The following is a 20,859-nucleotide window of genomic DNA, read 5'->3' on the forward strand; positions in this document are numbered from 1 at the left end:
AGTCTTAGATGACTAAAATTTGGGATCCCAATCATTATTAAGAAAGACTCATTGTTTTAGGCATTCTGCTCTGAAACATATACAGGTGAAAAGCAGAGGGACCCATGGAGGCATTTTAAGGAGGGTTCCCACATAATTCCCAGAGAGTTATTTTATTTTTAATTAAGCCCTCATCTTTTTTAGCACGTCTGCACATACACAATATAGTATGTAAAAAAGGCTAAATATAAATACTCTTAAGTTTTAAGTGCAATCCAGGTAATGTCTCTGCTGCATGGATACAGCTGGGTGTCAGTAACCCTACTGGCAATACATGTTGCCAGTTGCCAAACACACTTGTCAAACCCATTTTGAAGCTGTCATGCCCCTCCCTCAGAGGGAATAGATCCAGCCAGGTGTTATTGTATACCTGGATGCTGGGTGGGGCTTGCAAAACCCTTTGCATTTGTATAGTAGAGAGAATGATCTGGCTGTGGCTGCTCAGATGCTTAAGTGCTGAGCAGTAAGTCAGTAGGTGACTCGTGTATATTCACTTAGACTGCAGTAAGGGAGCTTTGAGACAGACACACTTTAGATTTGAGTGATAATCCTATTTTTGTCCCATACCTTTCCCTCTCTTTAGGTCAGTGGGTTTCAGCAGTATTCCTGGATAAAATATGACTTCTATACTGATTGTCTAAAACTCATTTAATCTTTTCTTGAAAAGAGGGACATTTTAAAGATATGATCTTCACTCACCTCTTGTACATTGCCATTTACCACTTGAATTTGCTTATTCAGGTTTATTTTGTGAGAGAGGGTTTTTTCCTTATTTGAGTCAGATTCAGCCGAGATAGGTCTTACAGAAGCAACTTCTGCTTCCTTTTTTTTTCTGAAGCTACGGTCTCCTCCTGAAATACCTTGCACCAGAAATGAAACATGTCCCTCTAACATGACTACATAAAGTGTTCTAGGACCATAAAGTATTCAGTGTACAGTCTATATTTTATACATTTGTGCAATATTTGGAGCCCTGTTGCCCATGGTAGGGAAATCCTGTAATCTAATAGAACTTGAAGGTGGTTTCTGTGACCACTTGAGTAAATATCTTTTATGCCACCTTTTCCTCCTGCCACTCTGTTTTGGTTTAACTTGGCAAAATGCCAACTGCCCGATAGCCTGTCAGAGCCACCCCCACTAAGGGAAAGGGAGGGAGGAAAAAACTTAGAACTAACACTTAAAATGGCCAGGTTTTATATTTACATAGAAGAGAGAGAGAAAAAACAGAATACAATATATACACATATATATACAAATGTGAAAAGAAATAATAACTCCGCCGAGTTGCCCAACCAAATAATACAGATTTCAACCACCCAGACCCACAAAAAAACTCTAAAAAGATTCTTCTTGAGGAAACTCCCAGCAAGAGAGGAGAAACCCCAATAATAAGATGCTATTTCCCTAGATAACACAGCCATAGCGGTGAACAAGGCCTAACCACAAGCGGCAGCAAAACGTCCTCCTGGTGCTGGGCAAAGAGCAAAAAAGAGGCAGAAACTCCACTTCCCTCACTTTTTATACTTTCTATGATGTCAGATGGTATGAAATATCTCTTTGGTTGCTTAAGTCAGGTGATGCTTGTCCCTTCTAATCTATGTCACACAACCTGGGCCTGCCAAACTGAGCCCTACTAAAATCAAAGCTAAACTCCCACAGTAGTGCAACTACCAGCATCAAGAGAAAGCTCAAGAAATAAAATTTCTTGTGCAGTATGGCATGACAACATTGAGCAGTTGTTGCTGAGGCTTTTGGTTCCAATTAATTATATAGTCATTTCAGAGTTCCTTGGTAAATGTGTTTTAGTACTTCTTTCTCCTGGGTGATGGAGTGTAACCTTCATTATTTCTCCAGCAAAAGTCCAAACAGACGTCAGGATTATTCCGCGAGTCCCATTGTCTTTTGCATTCAGTCTCTGTCTGTGTCTGAGAAAAGGAAGGACATCAAGTAGTGTAATTCTTGCCATTGAGATAGGACAGCAAAAATTTTGTGTTCATCTAAAACAAGGGAAGACTGGAGTTGTTTTCCAGTCTTAGGTTCCATGAGCCTTGTACGTATTATTACTTAGTCAAGTTTCCCATCAGTGTTACCTCAATAGATGTCTCACTTTAAAGTGATAATCTTTTAAATGCTTGATAAAGGTTTTAAGTAAGGCCTGTAAGCTCAAGTGTTCAGTGATCTTCCTTCGAAGAAGTTAAAAAATACAGTGTTTTAATTATTATTCTTATCAATTTTAGCACAAGATAAAATTATATTTGACCACTACTGTGTATCTTGCAGCTGTTGAGTTTGCAGTCAGTGATATGAACAGCCCAGATACATGCCCTATTTTCTCATAGCTAAACTAATATGAAAGGAAAACATGAAAGCTATTTTATAATTCAAAAATTTCTGAAGATAACTAAATTGGTATTCTTCAAAAGCTAAGTGTCTGCCTGTCAGATTGACTCTGTTCTGTTTTTAAGATATTCTTGTTCATTTATGCAAATAACATTCTTAAAAGTTGATGAAATATTTGACACTTGTTATACTGGTAACTCTACAGTGAAATCTGGAGTAGAGGAGAGCACTTAAAGCCGTACCTGCTGGAATGTGCACGACAGGCTGTCCCAGGTTGAGCTGGCAAAACACCAACTGTCCAAGACAGAGTGGAAGTGTTCTTCCCCCCCCAACCAGCCAAGGGAAAAAGAAGAGGTAGAGAGGGGGAAAAAACCCTTCAAACCAGGTTTATGCTGAAACTAACAATATGTATTTATACAGAAAAGGGAAAATTAAGAGAAAACTACAATATAACACACTTTCACAAGTTATATATGAAACAAGAAATAACTTCCCACCTTCCCACTCCCCAGTTAATACAAAGCCCATTACTCTAGATTAATAAGCACTCTAAAAGACACCTTGCAAGAAACAGAAAGACTAACAACAAAAATGTTTCTACTTCCCTGAATGCAAACAAAATCAAGCAAGCGGCAGCAGGGGCAGGGCCTAACAGAAGAGAACAAGTGCAGCAGTCTTCTCTGCACTCCAGCCATAGTGGAACAGAGCTAACACCTCCCACTGCTGCCCCATATCTTAAGTTTGCGTCATCTGGTATGAAATACTTCCTGGTTACCCAGTCAGGTGATAGCTCTCTCCCAACCCACATAGATTCTCTGAGCCCGCCAATTTGAGGTCTAGCTAAAACCATTACAACGTCCACCCCTTATTTCATACTAAATGACGTCAAACTTATATTCTATAAGTCTACATCTATTTATTCCCATGCTTAAACAGTCTTTGTTCTTTTCAGGGCTGTCTTTCACCCCTCCATATTGTAGGCAGTAGTTCATTAGGATGGGGTAGGTACTTCAGGCAGGAAAAAAACAGTTCGTCATTGGACACCAACACCAGTTCAGCTCAGGTCTTCTTCATCTGATGGTTTATGTCCTGCAACACAGAACTCAAAATGCAAGTTACCTTTTTTTCTCAAGGTTAAATGTCCTTGAGGCACACATTGGGATTATCCCATCCCCTTCTCAGGGGTCACCATACCTTCATTAGCGTCACCATCCCCACACTGGGGTTACTATCCCCACACTGGGGTCTCCATCCCCTTCTCAGGGGTCTCCATCCCCATTTCAGGGGTTTCTATCCCCACAGTGGGGTCACTATCCCCTTCTCAGGGGTCACTATCCCCTTCTCAGGGGTTTCACTTTTGTGGATAACCTGGGAAATAATGTCCATGGTTAAATTCACCCCTCGGCCTCGTCCACCTACAGGTGGGCTGAGCCATCATGGGCTCATTGAGCCAGAAACAACTCTCCCTTTTGCAAGCAGCGGCAGCAGGGGCAGGGCCTAACAGAAGAGAACAAGTGCAGCAGTCTTCTCTGCACTCCAGCCATAATGGAACAGAGCTAACACCTCCCACTGCTGCTCCATATCTTAAGTTTGCGTCATCTGGTATGAAATACTTCCTGGTTACCCAGTCAGGTGATAGCTATCTCTCAATCCACATAGATTCTCTGAGCCCTCCAATTTGAGGCCTAGCTAAAACCACTACACAGGCTTAAGTATAAATTCTGATGAAAAAAATAATTTTTTTTTTCTAAGCTGAATATATGAAGGGTTAATATCTAGTTCTTTCCAGAAGCAGCTGACACTGATTGTATCTGTAGGATGCTCTAGCACTTCACTTTTAAAAGCGTAATTTAGCACATGAGAGATCTAGCATACTGATGTTTTTAATTCAGAGAAGGTTGAAAACCTTGATTTCCTTGCAAGGTTGGTAATTCTAATGACAGGGCTCTCTTTTTTTTTCCCTGGGACTGTAGTCTTCTCAGTGAGACACTTGCTGTCTTTGGGCTAAGACTGTCTACTGAAGTGAAGCCTCCTTATTTTTCTGTCCTGGAAAATAAATGGAAGAATCACAGCAACTCTTTCTCAGTACAATTTTTTTAAAGTATTCTTCCTACATTTGTCCCTTGCAAGGAAACAATACAATTTGTTGTTCTTTTTTTTCAATACTCCTCTCTGCCACATCATCTGAGACTGACCATATGCACATAGAACCTGTTTGTGTGCTTAGTAGGCCCTTCAGCTTTAAATTTTGCAGTCTTACCCTGTAGAGTTCATAGAAAATTTTAAGTTGGTGGTAGCACTGCTCCAGTGGTACCCAAATCTCAGTGAAAATGAAGGGTACTAAGTAAATTCCATAACTACTTATTGTCATATTCATCCAGAAGACCATACCACGCAAGTAATATAGACTGATTTTGACTTCTAGAAGATCTGGGGCTTGTAAGAGCAGTGCTTGGTCTCTCTGATGTTGAAGTTTCTCACTGTCACCATCCTGAGAAAATAATGTTATGTTCTTCACATCCATACAGTTTATGCTAGTCAAGGAGTAAAGGAAAGATTATATTATTTACAACAGGTAGTTTGGACCATGTGGATTTTGTTGCTACTCCAGGATTCTTCACTAATCACTGTCTTTAACCTGCCAGGGTTAAGGGAGGGGTTGTGGTTTCAGGGAAGCGGTAACTGTGCACTGCTGTTCAAAAGATTCACAGCTTGGTGCTGTAAGACAACTGCAGTAGGACATACACTAACAATAGTCTTTGGAGGACAGTAGCTGCATGTAAGAAAAATGCTTGCTGAATTGTTCTACTCATACCGTGTGCTATTTTCTGAGAAGTTTTTAGGACATTCTCTGTCACTTGGGGGTAACAAAGCACCAGGTGTTCATGAACTGTACGGACCATCATTGTTTTAGTTAAATGAAGCCCATTGGTATCAGTACAAGACTTTATCCTGTCATATTTTAAAGTCAGCTGGGCAGTTCCACACTGCAGATTTAGAGTATGCTAAAGATACTTTAATGTGATGAAAAACTATTGAAATCCATGGTGAAATTCCAGTTGCTTTTGGTAGAACCACCATTCATCTAAAAGTTGCACTTTGTGTTTGCATTAGCAGAAGTTACATGCTGGAATATGTGCTTCTTCCATCCTGCAGATAACAAGAACTAGAGAAGAAAAATTATTCCAAGGCTAGCTCTACTTCTGTAGTTGATGGATGACCCTGGCATTGTTCAGTGTGCTTGCATGTGTGTTAAAGGAAACAAATTCTTGTAGTACAGTAATTTAAAAAGAAACTGTGTTCCATGTTTTATTGCATGTTTTTCAGTGAGAATCTCATATGCAACTGGGGTGGGGTGAGTAAATAGTGGAGCTTACAGTGGAACTTGAGAGGCATTGCCTTAGGGGACAAAGAAATACACTTGCAGAATAAAAAAGGACTCTGTTGTTTTCTGTGCAGATGCTATAAAGGACTTAAAGGACTGCTTGCAGTTGTAAATTGATGCTTCACCCATCCCCACCTGCACCCCCTCCCCCTTTCTCCCCTTCCCGTTTGCAAGCTTTTCCTCCTTTTACAGAATGTGTGCAAATATATGCTTTTGCAATTTGTGGCTGTGTTGAATTAGTTTCTAGTGTATGTCTCATTCAGTGTACAAAGACACTTGCCTAAAATATCGGCATTTTAAATTATGAGTAGTCTTTAAAAAAACTTCAAAACCAGAAACCCCATTTTTTACAACTGTTACTTTTTTCAGGCAATAATAAATAGCACCATCACCCCTAACATGACATTTACTAAAACATCCCAGAAGTTTGGCCAGTGGGCAGACAGCAGGGCGAATACAGTCTATGGCTTGGGATTTTCATCTGAACATCACCTTTCAAAAGTAAGTATGACCAGCAGCGACTATTCAGCTAGTGAAGCCACTTGAGTATATTTTATTCCTGCTCACTGTATCTTGACTCATTACTGTTGTTACTTAACAGTAATTTACAAAAAAGTGTTCTGTATCAATCCTTATAACGGAGAAACACAAGATTAAGTGTGATACCTGCAAATTTTTTTTAACTGATGAAGAAATGGAGGGACATTTAAGCCTATTATAGTGTATGTTGTTAATCCTTTCTAATTATTGATTTGTTAGTTTTTTCTTTTTTAGAAGTTGGTCTTCCATTACTGTTTTTCATTGTAGAATTTAAAGAAGTAAACAATGTGGTGTTTCTTCTGTATTTAGATATTCTAGGAAAAAAAATGCTGGTATTCTTCAGATGCATTTTTGTCTTTTAGGATAAATTCACTTTCACTTTTCTACTATGTAGTGCATCAATTTACTGTTATTTCAAAGTCTGCAGGCTTAAAGTAAAGCTATTGGGAAATATATTCAGTGTAAAAGAAAAATGCATTTTCTATTGGAATGCCAAAGTTGAAATGTTTGCCAAAGTAACTTTGTGCCATACATGAGAGTTTCTTTTCCAGTCTTCTTGTGCAGGAGGGAAATACACCCTATTCCGAGGAAAGCAGTAATCTCTGTTTCTTAAACTGGTGGTATAGTTCCTCTGAGCACCCATTCTGCAATACATATTCCTTTTGCTGCTGCTCTGGTAGATGAGACCTGGAACATGTACAAGCCACTGTCATTTTTCTTCAGTTGAGGAATTTCAATTCAGTTTAAGAACTTGTGTTGTATTAAGCAGAGAATTTTCATATTTGAAATATACAAAAGATCTGGACATCCCAAGTGCAATAAAAAGAATAATGAAGACTGGATATTTTTAAAAAAAGTAATCATAGCAACCCTTTTGAGAAAGTACTTTTCCCTATCCAAAGATAAGCATGGGCCAGAAAACCATTACAATGAGGGTCAGTACAATCTCTTTTATTTGGGCAAGTGTCAAACTTGTAAGATTTTTTTCCTTTCATATCAGATAGTTTTCCTTTCCACAAAGCAATAGAAACACAGGAAATTCTGAATGAGTCTGGTATTGCATATGCATTTGTGCACCTGTCATTGGTTTAGTGTACCTGGAAACCTTTTCACTGAGTCAAATTGGTGTATGTGTCCTAGAGGGCTTTGCTTACCAACATGGTAAGAACTTTTCTTAATATTTCCATAACTTTAGCACAAATGCCAATCTAGTTTTCCTCTTTCACAGACTTATCTTGTTTTTCTTAATCACAGAATGCCTCTTTGAAGGCAAAGCATCCTGCTGTACTCCTGCACACTGTTTGCTTGACTTTAAACATGAGATTATCCTTGCCAGCAAGAATACTTTTTTTTAATCTATTTTATCCTCAACTCTTCTCTTGCTCTCCCCGTGTGGTACTTGTTGCCTTCTTAATGATAGTTATTTCAATTTCATTCTTTTCACTGCCCTCAAGGAGATATCTAAGACTTTTAAATATGCCTTTGGTGTAAAACTCTATTTGCTGTTAAAAAATTTATCTGAAAAGCTACAGTAGACATTTTGTCTTGAGTGTATTTTTGATGAGCAGTTGCTCAGATTGCTGTGTTTTATGGAGAATAAGCTAATCTGTCAAGAAAAATATGAAGTCACGGATCTTTTCTGAAGATTATGAGGACAAATCTGTGGGACTTTTTTAGCAAACTGTTCCTGTTTTATTGTATCTTAGTTATCAAACTGATATTGATGTGAATTGCAATTGCTGATTGTTGCTCCTAAAATTCCTGAAGGTAAAACTTTTTGTGTTATTCTGAAATTGATAAACATACTGATGGGGGAAGGAAAATTTTTGTTTAGATTACAGTCTATGCAGTCACTGGCATTGATAGATATGTTTGTCTTGGAATCAGAAATGCTGAGTTAGATCTACTGTGTAGTTTTAGAGAAATCACATCTATATTCTCTTTCTTTTGTCCCACCCTCAGTTTACTAACTCTTGCTTCTGGCCTTGGAGCCAGGTTTACCAGAGCACTCTGATACACTGAACACTGCAGAACAGGAAACATAATTCAGCGCTCAAGGTGCACCTGGATATTTGTAATAGGGCTAACAAATAAACTGTGTTAAGGGATTAATAGATTTGTTTAGAAGCAGATTGCTTCTAGAAGTTGTCTTAAAGATTTGTTCTGGACTTCTTTTCTGTACTTGATTTGTTAAAGTCCTTAAGTTAACAGCCCTGTTGCATGTAATTTGTGTTGCAGTAGTGTCTGTAAGCCCCAGTGAAATATTTCAAGTTTCAGGGAGCAAAAGACAACCTGCAATCACAGAAAAGACTTGGTGCAGTCTGTGACTTGTTTCCACAGGTTAATGATGCAATAATCACAGCAGACAAAGTAAACTGTTTATTCTCACATCATTATCTGCTTATCTTACAGTAAAATGTTTGACTTTTGTAGTGTTCTTCGTTCACTTGCCCTTGTCCTTCTGAACTAGTTGGTAGAGTAGAGTGCAACAGTGGTAACCTCTTTTTGTACAATTATTGTGACTGAGAATTAGTTGAGTGAGACTCATAAAAAAGTAATGACACTAATGAACTTCACATACAAACAGTATGGAAGAAAATTAATTAAATATTTATTTATCTTCATTAGACCTTTTCTCAATGCATTAGACCACAAGTTCATCTCAAGGCTGTCCCATTGGAAGTCGATGAGACCTGAAAGATACCTTGTTGAAGAACATTCTGTTCACAGGGTCAGGATTTGTAAGCAGAGCCCCTCTTGCTGATCCAGTAGGAGAAATAGAATGTGCCATGATTTTCAGGAAAAACTGAGACTACTTTCTCATTCAGAATATGTTTATGATTCTGAAAGTATCCTGATATATTAGAAGAAATATTCCTTTTAGAGTTTGCTGTCTGTCTTACCCTTTTGAATTGGTTGATCTGATTTATTCCATAAAGCTTAAAGAGTATGCTAAATGGGAAGTGTCACTAGAAGAGCTGCATGAAGTCTTCCTACACAATTTTTCATCTTTTCCTTAAAATTTTGATCCTCCAGCTAACTTTTCCTTGCATGCTATGGGTCCTTGTCTTTATTATTCAGGAATTTTATCAGGAAAATCTGTTATCCATCGCCTATCTCAAGGAATTCTAGAAGATTTGTGAAAATTTCTACTAAATTTGCCTTAAATTGGCCCTTTCTCAGAATGCTACCTGTTGATCTATCTATTATATGTTTTTTACAATTTCTATGGCTGTGATACAGATAACCATATTTACTGCCTTTATATCTTCAGCCATTTATTCTAAACCCCAGAATTATGTTTTCCATTTAACAATCCTCTGGTCTTAAAGCTGATTTAAATAATAGGTAACCCATCAGTTTTGCTGTTTAGGTACAAGTATCATCTAGTTCTGATGATCTGTTGCCAATTTAATTATCTGTTCTGAGATGGTTTTTTTGATAGTGGATTAAACTTGAGGAAAAATAAGCTTTGAAATAACCTGACAGGTGAAATATAAGCTACAATTAGAGAGAAATTATGTTTTCTCGAATACTGGTAGCTTACCATGAGAAGTTTCAAAGACCATAAGATTTTTTTGGTCTTGTATAGTAGGTGAAGTTTTAATTGAAAATAGTTGACAAAGTTATATCAGAAGAAAGGTAGCCTTTGTACCTTCTAAGTACATGGAGTGAAAAACAATTTCTTCATATGCTGTTGCCAGAGAGATTTAGAAGCTGTTGTTGAAGACTCCAATATTTTTGCAGAATCATTTCAGTCTTAAACTGATCATAGTAAGGTAATGTTCTGTAGGTCACAAAAACAAATGCTCAACTACTATAGCAGTTAATGGAGAGTCAAGATGAGATCCAGGAAGCCAAATTTTTCTCTACCAAGAGAAACCAGGCCTATTCTTTATTAAATTGATTTACTCTCTGAAGTCTAAGGGTACCTGTATTTCTAAATTGCTGCTTTAGCTGTTTTCTGGAAGCATAGAAGTAAAGATTCATATGGCAATTCCATGTGCAATTCCTTGATTCAGTGTTCAGTGCATGCAAGTATTTAGTTAAATAGATTTGTTTTTAACTTGATTGATGTCCATGAACAATGAAGAGATGAACTTAATTCAGTATTTCCACTGTTGCTTTCCTAATTAGCTATTTAAATAATAAATGCAGTTAAAACTTGGGAATAAATCAGTTTTGTTTCAGCCATGAAAAAATGAAGCCCAGTGAAAGATGTGGGCTAAAGGTGACCGCATTAGGCTTCAGAATTAGATCAGTTACTGTCAGGAGGAGGGTAAAACCTGCATCTGAAAGCAGCTGTGTAAGGCAGTTTGTCACTATTATTGGCCATCTATAAGGCAAGTTTTTTCAAAATCATAGGCAACAGATCATGTTTCGTTGCATTGTAATTTTCCTGATATGTAAACAGTGTTCGTTATCTCTGAAAAGTGTATCACTGGGAAACTCAGTTAAATTAGTATCTCATAAGGAGAAAGATTTTAAAATTGAATGACAGAAATTGACTTTGTAAAATGCAAAGTACATCATCCTATTCTGCATGTAATGTATTGCTTCACACCTACTCTTTCTCTCTTTTTTTCTTTTTTTTTCTTTAAACATATGTACCTTCAGTTTGCTGAAAAATTTCAGGAATTCAAGGAAGCTGCACGAATAGCAAAGGAAAAATCCCATGAAAAGATGGAGCTAACAAGTACACCCTCTCAAGTGAGTCTTATTGCCTGATTCAAGCATGTACTTTGCATCTGTGCTACTTACTTTATTGTTTCTTACACAGATATGTATTAAAAATTAAGAAGGTATTTCTCAGTTACTGTGAGTTCTCTCATCAGTCAACAAGAATGCCAAGAAGTCTCAAGAATACATTTCACATACATTGGAGAAGTGTCAAAGGGACTTGTTTTAAAATAAAATTGAGGGGATTTTTTATTCCTTTCTTTGAGCTTTCCAAAGAAAACAAGTAAACAGAAAGAATCTATAGTAAATACTTTCTGTATGTTTTTTTATTGTATCCATGAAAATTCAGGTGGTGCACTGTAAATAAGCTTTACAGAACAATTATTGCAACAAAAATGAAAGTTAAAATGGCAAACCACTTATTTCCCACTGTGTAGGTTTCTCTTGTGAAATGTGTTGAAGGGAGATGACAGATTCACATGCTGGTTCTGGAGTTTTGTTACAGTTAGCCATGATGTACAAGAGGAGTTTATAAAAGGTATCTCAAATCGGGAACTGAGTTAATATAGGCCTAATAGGAGGCTAAGTTACTAGATCATTAGTCATGCCTAAAATTAATTATGACTACTTTGAATTTGCTTTGAAAAAACAAATTTGTGTAAGGCTTTTATGCTTCAACTATCCTGCCCTCCAACCCAGTATTTTTGACTCAGTGTTAGCTATTTGCTTGGTTTTAAACAATAGTAAAGACAAAGGAAATTGCTTTTCCTGGAGAACGCAGCAGCTTTAAAACTACAGCTGGGGTTCCTGAGTTGAGTAGGATTAATATAGCTGAGTCTTCTTTCTGGGGAGTCTTTGTTAATTTTGAATCAGTTGTGTCTCTTAAGCACTTTGCACTGTAATAGGCTTCTGATCTTTGGTGGAGCAAGGATGACAGGTAGTTTGCAATGTGTTGTACAAATAGTTTTATTGCCACCAGAAAGCTATACCTGATGGCCTTTCAAGAGAAGCCAGTGGAAACCAGAAGAACATACACAATGAACCAAGCTTGTGCTGTTTTCTCAATCGGGATGTTGCCCACAGCTAGGTTGGCTTTTGCTGTTAATGAGAACTTGCTTGCTCTGCTGTAATGGGAGAGAAATAAGGCAGTCTTTTTTTATTAGTTTTCATGACTAAGTTTCTGATAAATTCCACAGAGACAATGGAAGTATGTATTTCAATATTACACACTTGTTGATAACATACACTTGGCTTTAGAAACAGTAAAATGCTTCAGCCAGGCCTCCAGTTTCTTGATGTTATAGGCAAAAAATTACTGTTCTCTTTTGACATGTTGATTAATATTCTGGACTCAGAAGTTAAATCTGATGCTGTCAAACTGAGTGACTTATTATCTGGTTTGGATATAAATTGGAACTTCTCACTCAGAGACAAGATGATTTCATGTAGCAGTCCCTCAGTGTTAAAGCTTTCTCTTAAACTCTGTGAGCTATTAATATTGTTCATTTTCCTGTACAGTGTTCCTTTACAATTGAAACCTAACCTTCTATACTGTAGGCAGTTACAGAAATGTTACCTTGAACGATTCCGTAATGCCTGTTGAGGGCTGCAATTTCATTATGGCACACTTGGGAATAATTTCCTATTCAGACCTTACTTTTCTTCTCTTGGCTTTTCACTGTGTTAAGCTGCTGTATTATTCTGAATAATACAGTTAGCGCAAGTGCTGACACATGAACTTACTAGTTTCCCAGAGGGAAGGGAATTGAATCAAGAACTTCAGAGTTAGGAACATATGAGGAGTGATGGCATTGTGACAAACTGCAGCACTTCTATGGCACTGGGGCTAATTCAAAGAGATTTACTACTGGGAGGAAGAGGATGCTTGGTACTGGGCAGGGAAGGTAGAACCCTAGAGATATTTGAATAAGCACTTGCTCTCATTTTCATCATCTACCAGAGAGTGGCTGCAAGGCAAATAATTCAATTGTTGCCTTTCTCAATAATTTTACAGCTCTTCTTTGCCTTTTGCATAATGATTCATTGCAGAGAGGGAGAGTAAAAGAGGAAGGCGATATTCTCAGTGATCAATCAAGATTGTAGAAACTGACATTTTGACTGGATTGACAAGAAAGTCATTGCAAGGTAGCTTGTGAGAATCTCTGTAATGGTAGACCCGTTACCTACAAGTGTCATTCCCTCTGCTGTCTTAGACTTGCAGATATCATTCTGCATTAAATAAATAATAGGTAGCAAGATATTGCATATCAACACTGGAAAATACACATCAAAGCTTAAATAAAAGGCTTTATTTATTTATCTTGGTACTGCTTTAAATGATGTCCTTATTATTTACCAGTTAATTCAAGTACCAGTTCTAAAAGAGTAAAAGTATATTTACCTTTTTCTGCCTCAGCATGTCCTTATGGATTGAATCTTTATCGAAATATCTACAAAACTAATGTAACAAAACGCTGCACAAGCTATTTGCTGTTCACTACTGTTTGACGCAAGCCTGCAAATACCACTGGCATATGTGAGTTTCAATTCTGAATGCCCTGCAAAAACTTGTGAAACTGCAGAGGATAGAAAACAAGAGATAAAACCAGAAATATCTCAGAAATTGTAGTTAAAGTATTGAGCAGACTTGAGCCATGTTAAAACTTCAGAAGAATCTTGCCTGAACTTCATTGAAGTTTGGCCGCTTCTCTGGAGAGTTACAAGCTTTAGCATGGTGTTGGTCCTATAAAGTGCTTTAATGGCCAGGAAGTAGTAGTTCCATGGGTGTTCTGGATATTTAGTTTCATCTGATGGATATTCTTGGGATTTTGGGGGGAGTATGTGTGTGTGTGTGTGAAGCATGTAGTAGAAATAAAACAATACAAATACAATAAAAGAGCTTAATTTACAGTTACTTTGTAGCAGGAGTTCCTTTTCTCCTTAGCAATACTGCCGACAATTTTAACCTCTGCATCTCATCTTAATCCTGCTTATTCCTCACCTGTTTATCAGCAGGCTCTGCTTTAATTTCTCAGATTTTTCTCAGATAATAAATAGAATCACCATTTACCTTTACTATAAAAAGAATTTAACTTCCCCAGAGAAAGACAGTGGCCTGAACCAATGAATTACAAGAGAAATGTTGCTTTGTTAAGTCCCATAAAGTTCACAGTGCTTTCTTGAAATGGTGAGGAAAGCATTGTTTCTATGTCAGAGAACCTGTACATTCAAACTCATCTGTATTAAGATGTATTCATATGATATTCCATGCTTTAGACATATGTAGTATGTCTGGAGGCTTTGGTCTAGAAAGAAAGTGTCTGGTTTGGAACTTCAAAGACCACCTATGTACAGAGGTGCACCATCTGCTGTCCATTTAACTCAGCCTTAGATAATAAAAATTTGAAGACTCTTATCTTGTTTATATAAAACTGAAACACCAGCTTACTTGCTCTGTCACCTCCTAATTCCCACATCCATCCTTTAAGATAGGGAATTATTTTGCTCTTGTCCTATGCTCATGGGTCGTGCAATGATAAATCAGCCATGGTGTATTCTGTTACAAACTTGCCTATGCACTTAAAGAGCAACACTTTGATCTGGAGTTCGCTGAGCTGCATGAACCAATATCCTGAAAATCATGTCCACCTACCCCCCTTTTTTTCCTTTTTTAGGCTAACCTTAATTAGGTTTAAGTACAGAGCCAAACAGAGCAGTTTCTCCAGTTTGCAGGTGCAGCCCATAAGGCTTGAGGGGTTTCAGCCCAACCAGCTGTCATCTGAACCTCCTTTGTTCTTGTTCTCTAAGCAAGACTATACTCCGATACTTGTTTTGACCTCAGTCATTTCCGATTAAGACCTTTGTTGGTTTCTGAAATTATGTGGTGAGTAATTTACTCAGAATAGTCTTGTCTGTGATTCTAAGCTCCTCCTATGCAGACTGAGGAATAGCTATTGCCTGAAAAATTTTAGTCTCACATAATTTTTAGTATTGGAAATGGGTTAGTTTTGGCAGGGTTGGTTAGGAGGGCTTTAAACTAGGTTTGAAGGGGGAAGGGATGGCAACTGGGCTCTCCAGAGATAGGCCTAAGGGCTTAGAGCCCGAGTTGAGAATGAAATCAATGGCCCAGCTGAAGTGCATGTACACCAATGCACGCAGTATGGGAAACAAACAAGAGGAGCTGGAAGCCATAGTGCAGCAGGAAAACTATGACATATTGCTGTCACAGAAATGTGGTGGGATGACTCACATGACTGGAGTGCTGCTATGGGGGGCTACAAGCTCTTCAGAAAGGACAGGCAGGGAAGGAGAGGTGGAGGGGTGGCTTTATATGTTAGAGAGTCTCTTGACTCTGTTGAAGTTGAGGTCATCAGTGACAAGGTTGAGTGCCTGTGGGCCAGAATCAGGGGGAAGGCCAACAAGGCTGACACCCTTGTGGGAGTCTGTTACAGACCGCCTAACCAGGATGATGAAGGGGATGAATTATTCTACAAGCAGCTGGCGGATGTCTCAAAATCCCCAGCCCTTGTTCTTGTGGGTGACTTTAACCTGCCAGATATCTGCTGGGAGCTTCATACTGCAGAGAAGAGGCAGTCAAGGAGGTTCCTGGAGTGTATAGAGGACAATTTCCTTCATCAACTGGTAAATGAGCCTACCAGGGGTAAAGGCCCTGCTAGACCTACTGTTTACAAACAGAGAGGGGCTGGTAGATGATGTAGTGGTTGGAGGCCGCCTGGGGCATAGTGACCATGAAATAATAGAATTTTCAGTCCTCAGGGATGTAAGGAGAGCCACCATTAAAACCTCTACTCTGGACTTCCAGAGAGCAGATTTTGGCCTATTCAAAAAACTGAGTCAGAGCATACCCTGGGAAACAACCCTTAAAGGCAAGGAGGTCCAGGAGGATTGGACATGTATTAAGAAGGAAATTTTGAGTGCACAGCAACAGGCTATACCAGTGTGCCGAAAGGCCAGCCGGAGGGGAAGACGGCCGGCTTGGTTAAATAGGGAGATTCTGCAAGAAATCAGGGATAAAAAGAAAGTTTACAGACTATGGAAAAAAGGGCTGGCTACTTACGAAAAATTTACAGATAGAGCTAGGTCATGCAGGAAAAAAATTAGGGAAAGAAAAGTGGAATTTGAAGTAAATTTGGCTATTTCAGTTAGGGATAACAAAAAGTCCTTTTATAAATACATTAATAACAAAAGGAGGGGCAAGGAAAACCTCGATTCTCTGTTGGACTTGGAGGGAAATATAGTTAAGGAAGATGAGGAAAAGGCTGAGGTACTTAACACCTACTTTGCCTAAGTTTTCACCAGTAGGACAGGTGGCCCTCAAGACAACTGGCCTCTGGAGCTGGTAGACAGGGAGAGGGAGCTGAATAACCCTCCTGTATTCCAGGAGGAAATAGTTACTGACTTACTGAGCCAGCTGGATCCTAACAAGTCTATGGGACCAGATGGGATCCATCCCAGGGTGATGAAGGAGCTGGCAGAAGAGCTTGCCAAACCTCTCTCCATCATCTTCCAACAGTCCTGGCTCTCTGGGGAGGTCCCAGGTGATTGGAGGTTGGCCAATGTCACCCCAACCCACAAAAAGGGCTGCAAGCAGGACCCTGGCAACTCCAAGCCTGTCAGCTTGACCTCCGTGCCTGGCAGGGTTATGGAGCAGTTCATCCTGAGTGCAATCACACAGCATCTTCAGGGACAAGGGATTAGATCCAGCCAGCATGGGTTTAGGAGGGGCAGGTCCTGTCTGACCAACCTGATCTCTTTTTACAATCAGGTGACCCACCTGGTGGATGAGGGGAAGGCTGTGGATGTGGTCTATCTGGTCTTCAGCAAGGCCTTTGACACTGTCTCCCATAATATACTCCTGGAGAAGCTGGTAGCCCATGGCCTGGACAAGTGTACCCTCTCCTGGATTAAGAGCTGGCTGGAGGGTCGGGCCCAGAGAGTGCTGGTGAATGGAGCTGCATCCAGCTGGCGGCCGGTCACTAGTGGTGTTCCCCAGGGGTCTGTGTTGGGTCCAGTCCTGTTTAACATCTTCATTGATGATTTAGATGAGGGGATTGGGTCCATCATCAGCAAATTTGCTGATGACACTAAGCTGGGAGGGAGTGTCGACCTGCTGGAAGGCAGGAGGGCTCTGCAGAGGGATCTGGATAGAGTTGAGAGATGGGCTGATTCCAATGGGATGAAGTTCAACAAGGCCAAGTGCCGGGTCCTACACTTTGGCCACAACAACCCCCTGCAGCACTACAGGCTGGGCACAGAGTGGCTGGAGAGCAGCCAGGCAGAAAGGGACCTTGGAGTACTAATTGACAGGAAGCTCAACATGAGTCAACAGTGTGCCCAGGTGGCCAAGAAGGCCAATGGGATCCTGTCCTGTATCAAAAATAGCGTGGCCAGCAGGACCAGGAAAGTGATCCTTCCCTTGTACTCTGCGTTGGTGAGGCCACACCTTGAGTACTGTGTTCAGTTCTGGGCCCCTCAGTTCAGAAAGGATATTGAGGTGCTGGAGCGAGTCCAGAGAAGAGCAACAAGGCTGGTGAAGGGACTGGAGCACAAGCCCTATGGGGAGAGGCTGAGGGAGCTGGGGTTGTTTAGCCTGGAGAAGAGGAGGCTCAGAGGTGACCTCATCACTGTCTAGAACTACCTGAAGGGAAGTTCCAGCCAGGTGGGGGCTGGTCTCTTCTCCCAGGCACTCAGCAATAGGACAAGGGGGCATGGGCTTAAGCTCTGCAGGGGAAATTTAAGTTGGATATCAGAAAAAAATTGTTTCCAGAGAGAGTGCTCAGGCATTGGAATGGGCTGCCCAGAGAGGTGGTGGATTCACCATCCCTAGAGATTTTTAAACGCAGATTGGATTTGGCACTGAGTGCCATGATCTAGTAAATGGACTAGAGCTGGACCAAGGTTTGGACTCGATGATCTCTGAGGTCTTTTCCAACCGAATCGATTCTATAATTCTATGATTCTATGATTCTAAAATGGTCCTGCATTATCATCTGTTGTCTTTTTCTTTGTAGAAGCACAAAATCTACTTAAAGCTTGTGAAGCAAGTAACGTTCTGGGATGTTATATCAATTTCTGTACTGGAACAAATGTTTCACATGTGTTATGGTGTCTGAATCAGTAGCTAGCAGGCTTATGTCGTTGTCAATCAGTACTAAACAGAGAAGCACTGTGAAGTACAGCTGTGCCAGAGAACTGTATGGAATACTTAATTGGAAGATAGTATAATACTCAATAAGAAAATATGCTGGGTGTGCTTTTGTTTGTTCATGATTTGACAACCACCTGTTCTTTTTTTAGTTACCATTCAAAGATGGTTTGATTTGGACTGTAAAGTCTACTTGTTTTACTTTAAAGACTCTTTTGTGAGCACATATGTTTTTTTTTAAGATGTTGAGATTTAGGCATCTTTTGATGAATACTGCACTGTTATGTTTAGTTTAGATACTGTAGACACTGTTATTTTCGTATGCTTAGGATCACCAGAGTTCTGCACATCTGTTAATAGACCAGAGCTATTTTAGACAGTGCCGATCTCTGGCAAACTCTTAAATAGTAAAATATGCCCGAGTCAGACTCTCATATTTATTTGTCATGTGTAAAAACACTAATTCTCAGTCCATGTGTAAGTCCAGTACTAGTGAGTGACCTAAAATTCAGTATCTTCCAGAAATGAAGGTATGATACAATAATGATTTTATACCACAGACCTGTCAATCTTTCTTCTCAAATGTTTGAAATATCTATTTGTAGCTGTTACAAATGGGATATACCAGATTTTAAAATATATAATTGATTTGGAAGACTTGTCATTTTCAGTCTAAGCACTCCTTTTTTTTCAATACAGTGTGTATGTACATACAGTTCAAAGTTAGACCTAATTTAACCCGCTCTTCCAGCTGGAAGGGAAGGATAAAAATATCTTTTTAAGTTGACCACAATTTCTCCCCCAGCTTTTTAAAATTTGGAGTGAAAGTTATAAAGGTATGGAATAAAACCTTCATTACAGATGCACATCTCACAAAATGTTTCTAAAATTTTTACTCTCTCTAATTAGTATGGAATGGAAATATGTTATTTGTAAATATTTGTAAATATTTTTAAATCATTTGTTCACTGTAAGTAAAGAACTGCTTCTTTGGTTCTTTGTTCAGGGTCAATTCAATTATATTTGTATACAAATAATTTATTCATCAGATAAGTGTAGATGTGAAAGTGTGAAAGCACTGATTAATCTGTATTATTTCTGTAAGAGAGACACACTAGAACCCGATGTTTCTCTTGCTCATGATTTTGAAGGCCCTGAACCTTTAGGTGCTACATAGACTGGGATGTTTGTCTGCCTTAACTTTTATTACTTGAATTTCATTCACATTAGAAGTCTCTGGAAGTACTTTACTACAAATCAGCTTTGCACATTTTTTTCCTTCTACTGAAATAATTTTTATGCATCCACACTTAAAACATTTTAATAAGTATGCTCTGATTTTATGTATCTAATAATACTGTTGAAGGAATTTTTTCTTAAAGATACAAGCCATCCAGATTTTGTACAGTGTGATATGTAATTTTTAAAAATATCTAGTGTAGTTTGGGAAGAAGAAGAAAGAGAAGAAAAACTTTCAGGACCATAAAGGCTTTCATTTATTGTCAGTGGAAACTTGTTTTTCAAATATCCTGTTGGAGGATAATAATAGACAAAACCATACAATTCATATATATTTACCTTTTTATTTTGCTGTTCTCTTTACACACGAATGTGCATGCTAGTGTGATGAAGGATAATGTAAAACATGCCAGTGCCTTCTGTTGAGAGGAAACCAGTAGGTTTCTCAGGTGTCCAGTTACATAGCCATAGCAGAAGCTACCTGGGTCTACGTGGAGTATTCTCCTTCCCAGATAATATGGTGAACAGCATGAGCTAGGCCACGGTAGCAAGCCTGTACTCTGCTGAACACGCGTTCTTTCCAGGTGGCTCAGTGGTGAGACTGTGAATGCACCACAGGTGCCCTTCCGCTGTCCACTTTGGTTAATAAGCAGTACAAAACCTAGATTTTGAAACAAATTTCAGAATTTTATGTTTCACTGAGTTAGAATATAAACTACAAGACAAGAATTCTGGGTGTCACTAGTCACCCAGGGTGTATTGGGATGAGGGCTGAATCAGTGAGAGAGTGATCTGTAAAAATGGAAGGCTGAATACTTTCAAAGAATTCATAAGCCAGGGTTTTTTTTTGTACAAGATAATGTGACTCTTATGGTAATATACTTCTATATTAAATACATATGATGATATGTGACCGTGAGGGATGCTGGCAATCTGAACCTCATATTAATACTGCCTAACAACTGTGTATAATTTAAGAATTAATGTTAGTACTTTTATGTGCATAGTTTTCCTGAGCAGGTCAGTTTGTAATTTTAATGTGTTGTTTGTTTTCCTTAAGGAATCAGCTGGAGGGGATATTCAGTCTCCCTTAACACCGGAAAGTATTAATGGGACAGATGACGAGAGAGCGATGCCAGAAGTGACACAGAACTCAGAACCAAGGGCTGAACCAACCCAGAACGCATTGCCATTTACCCATAGGTACAGATTCCATTCCCACATCCTGATTAAGTGATACTTGTCTCCTTCCTTGTTAAAGGGACCTTCTCCCATATTGCATGGGAGAAAAAAGAAAACCCACCTGTCCCCCCAAAAATGGACCAACTTTTGGATTTGCAATATAATCTTTGTTTTAATTTTTTTAAAAAGTGTATGAGAAAATCTCTTGGATTAAGATTTGGGGGAACATTACTTTATATTCAGCCCTTGAACACTGACTAGTGTAGGTGTCCCTTTAACAGGAATTATT

General features: G+C 39.0%; 1 protein-coding gene across 3 annotated transcripts in view; it reads left to right on the top strand.

Annotated features, from left to right (window-relative positions):
- Window positions 1–20,859, top strand: part of HOMER1 (homer scaffold protein 1) — a 103,201-nt gene that overhangs the window by 27,113 nt on the left and 55,229 nt on the right. For all 3 annotated transcript variants that reach the window (XM_071580763.1, XM_071580764.1, XM_071580762.1), the window contains 3 exons: window positions 6,134–6,265; window positions 10,922–11,014; window positions 20,449–20,591. In XM_071580763.1, coding sequence (XP_071436864.1) covers window positions 6,134–6,265; window positions 10,922–11,014; window positions 20,449–20,591 — 368 coding nt within the window. The remainder of the gene's footprint in view (window positions 1–6,133; window positions 6,266–10,921; window positions 11,015–20,448; window positions 20,592–20,859) is intronic.

The sequence above is a fragment of the Pithys albifrons genome, chromosome Z (assembly GCF_047495875.1).
Source record: "Pithys albifrons albifrons isolate INPA30051 chromosome Z, PitAlb_v1, whole genome shotgun sequence".
NCBI lineage: Eukaryota > Metazoa > Chordata > Aves > Passeriformes > Thamnophilidae > Pithys > Pithys albifrons.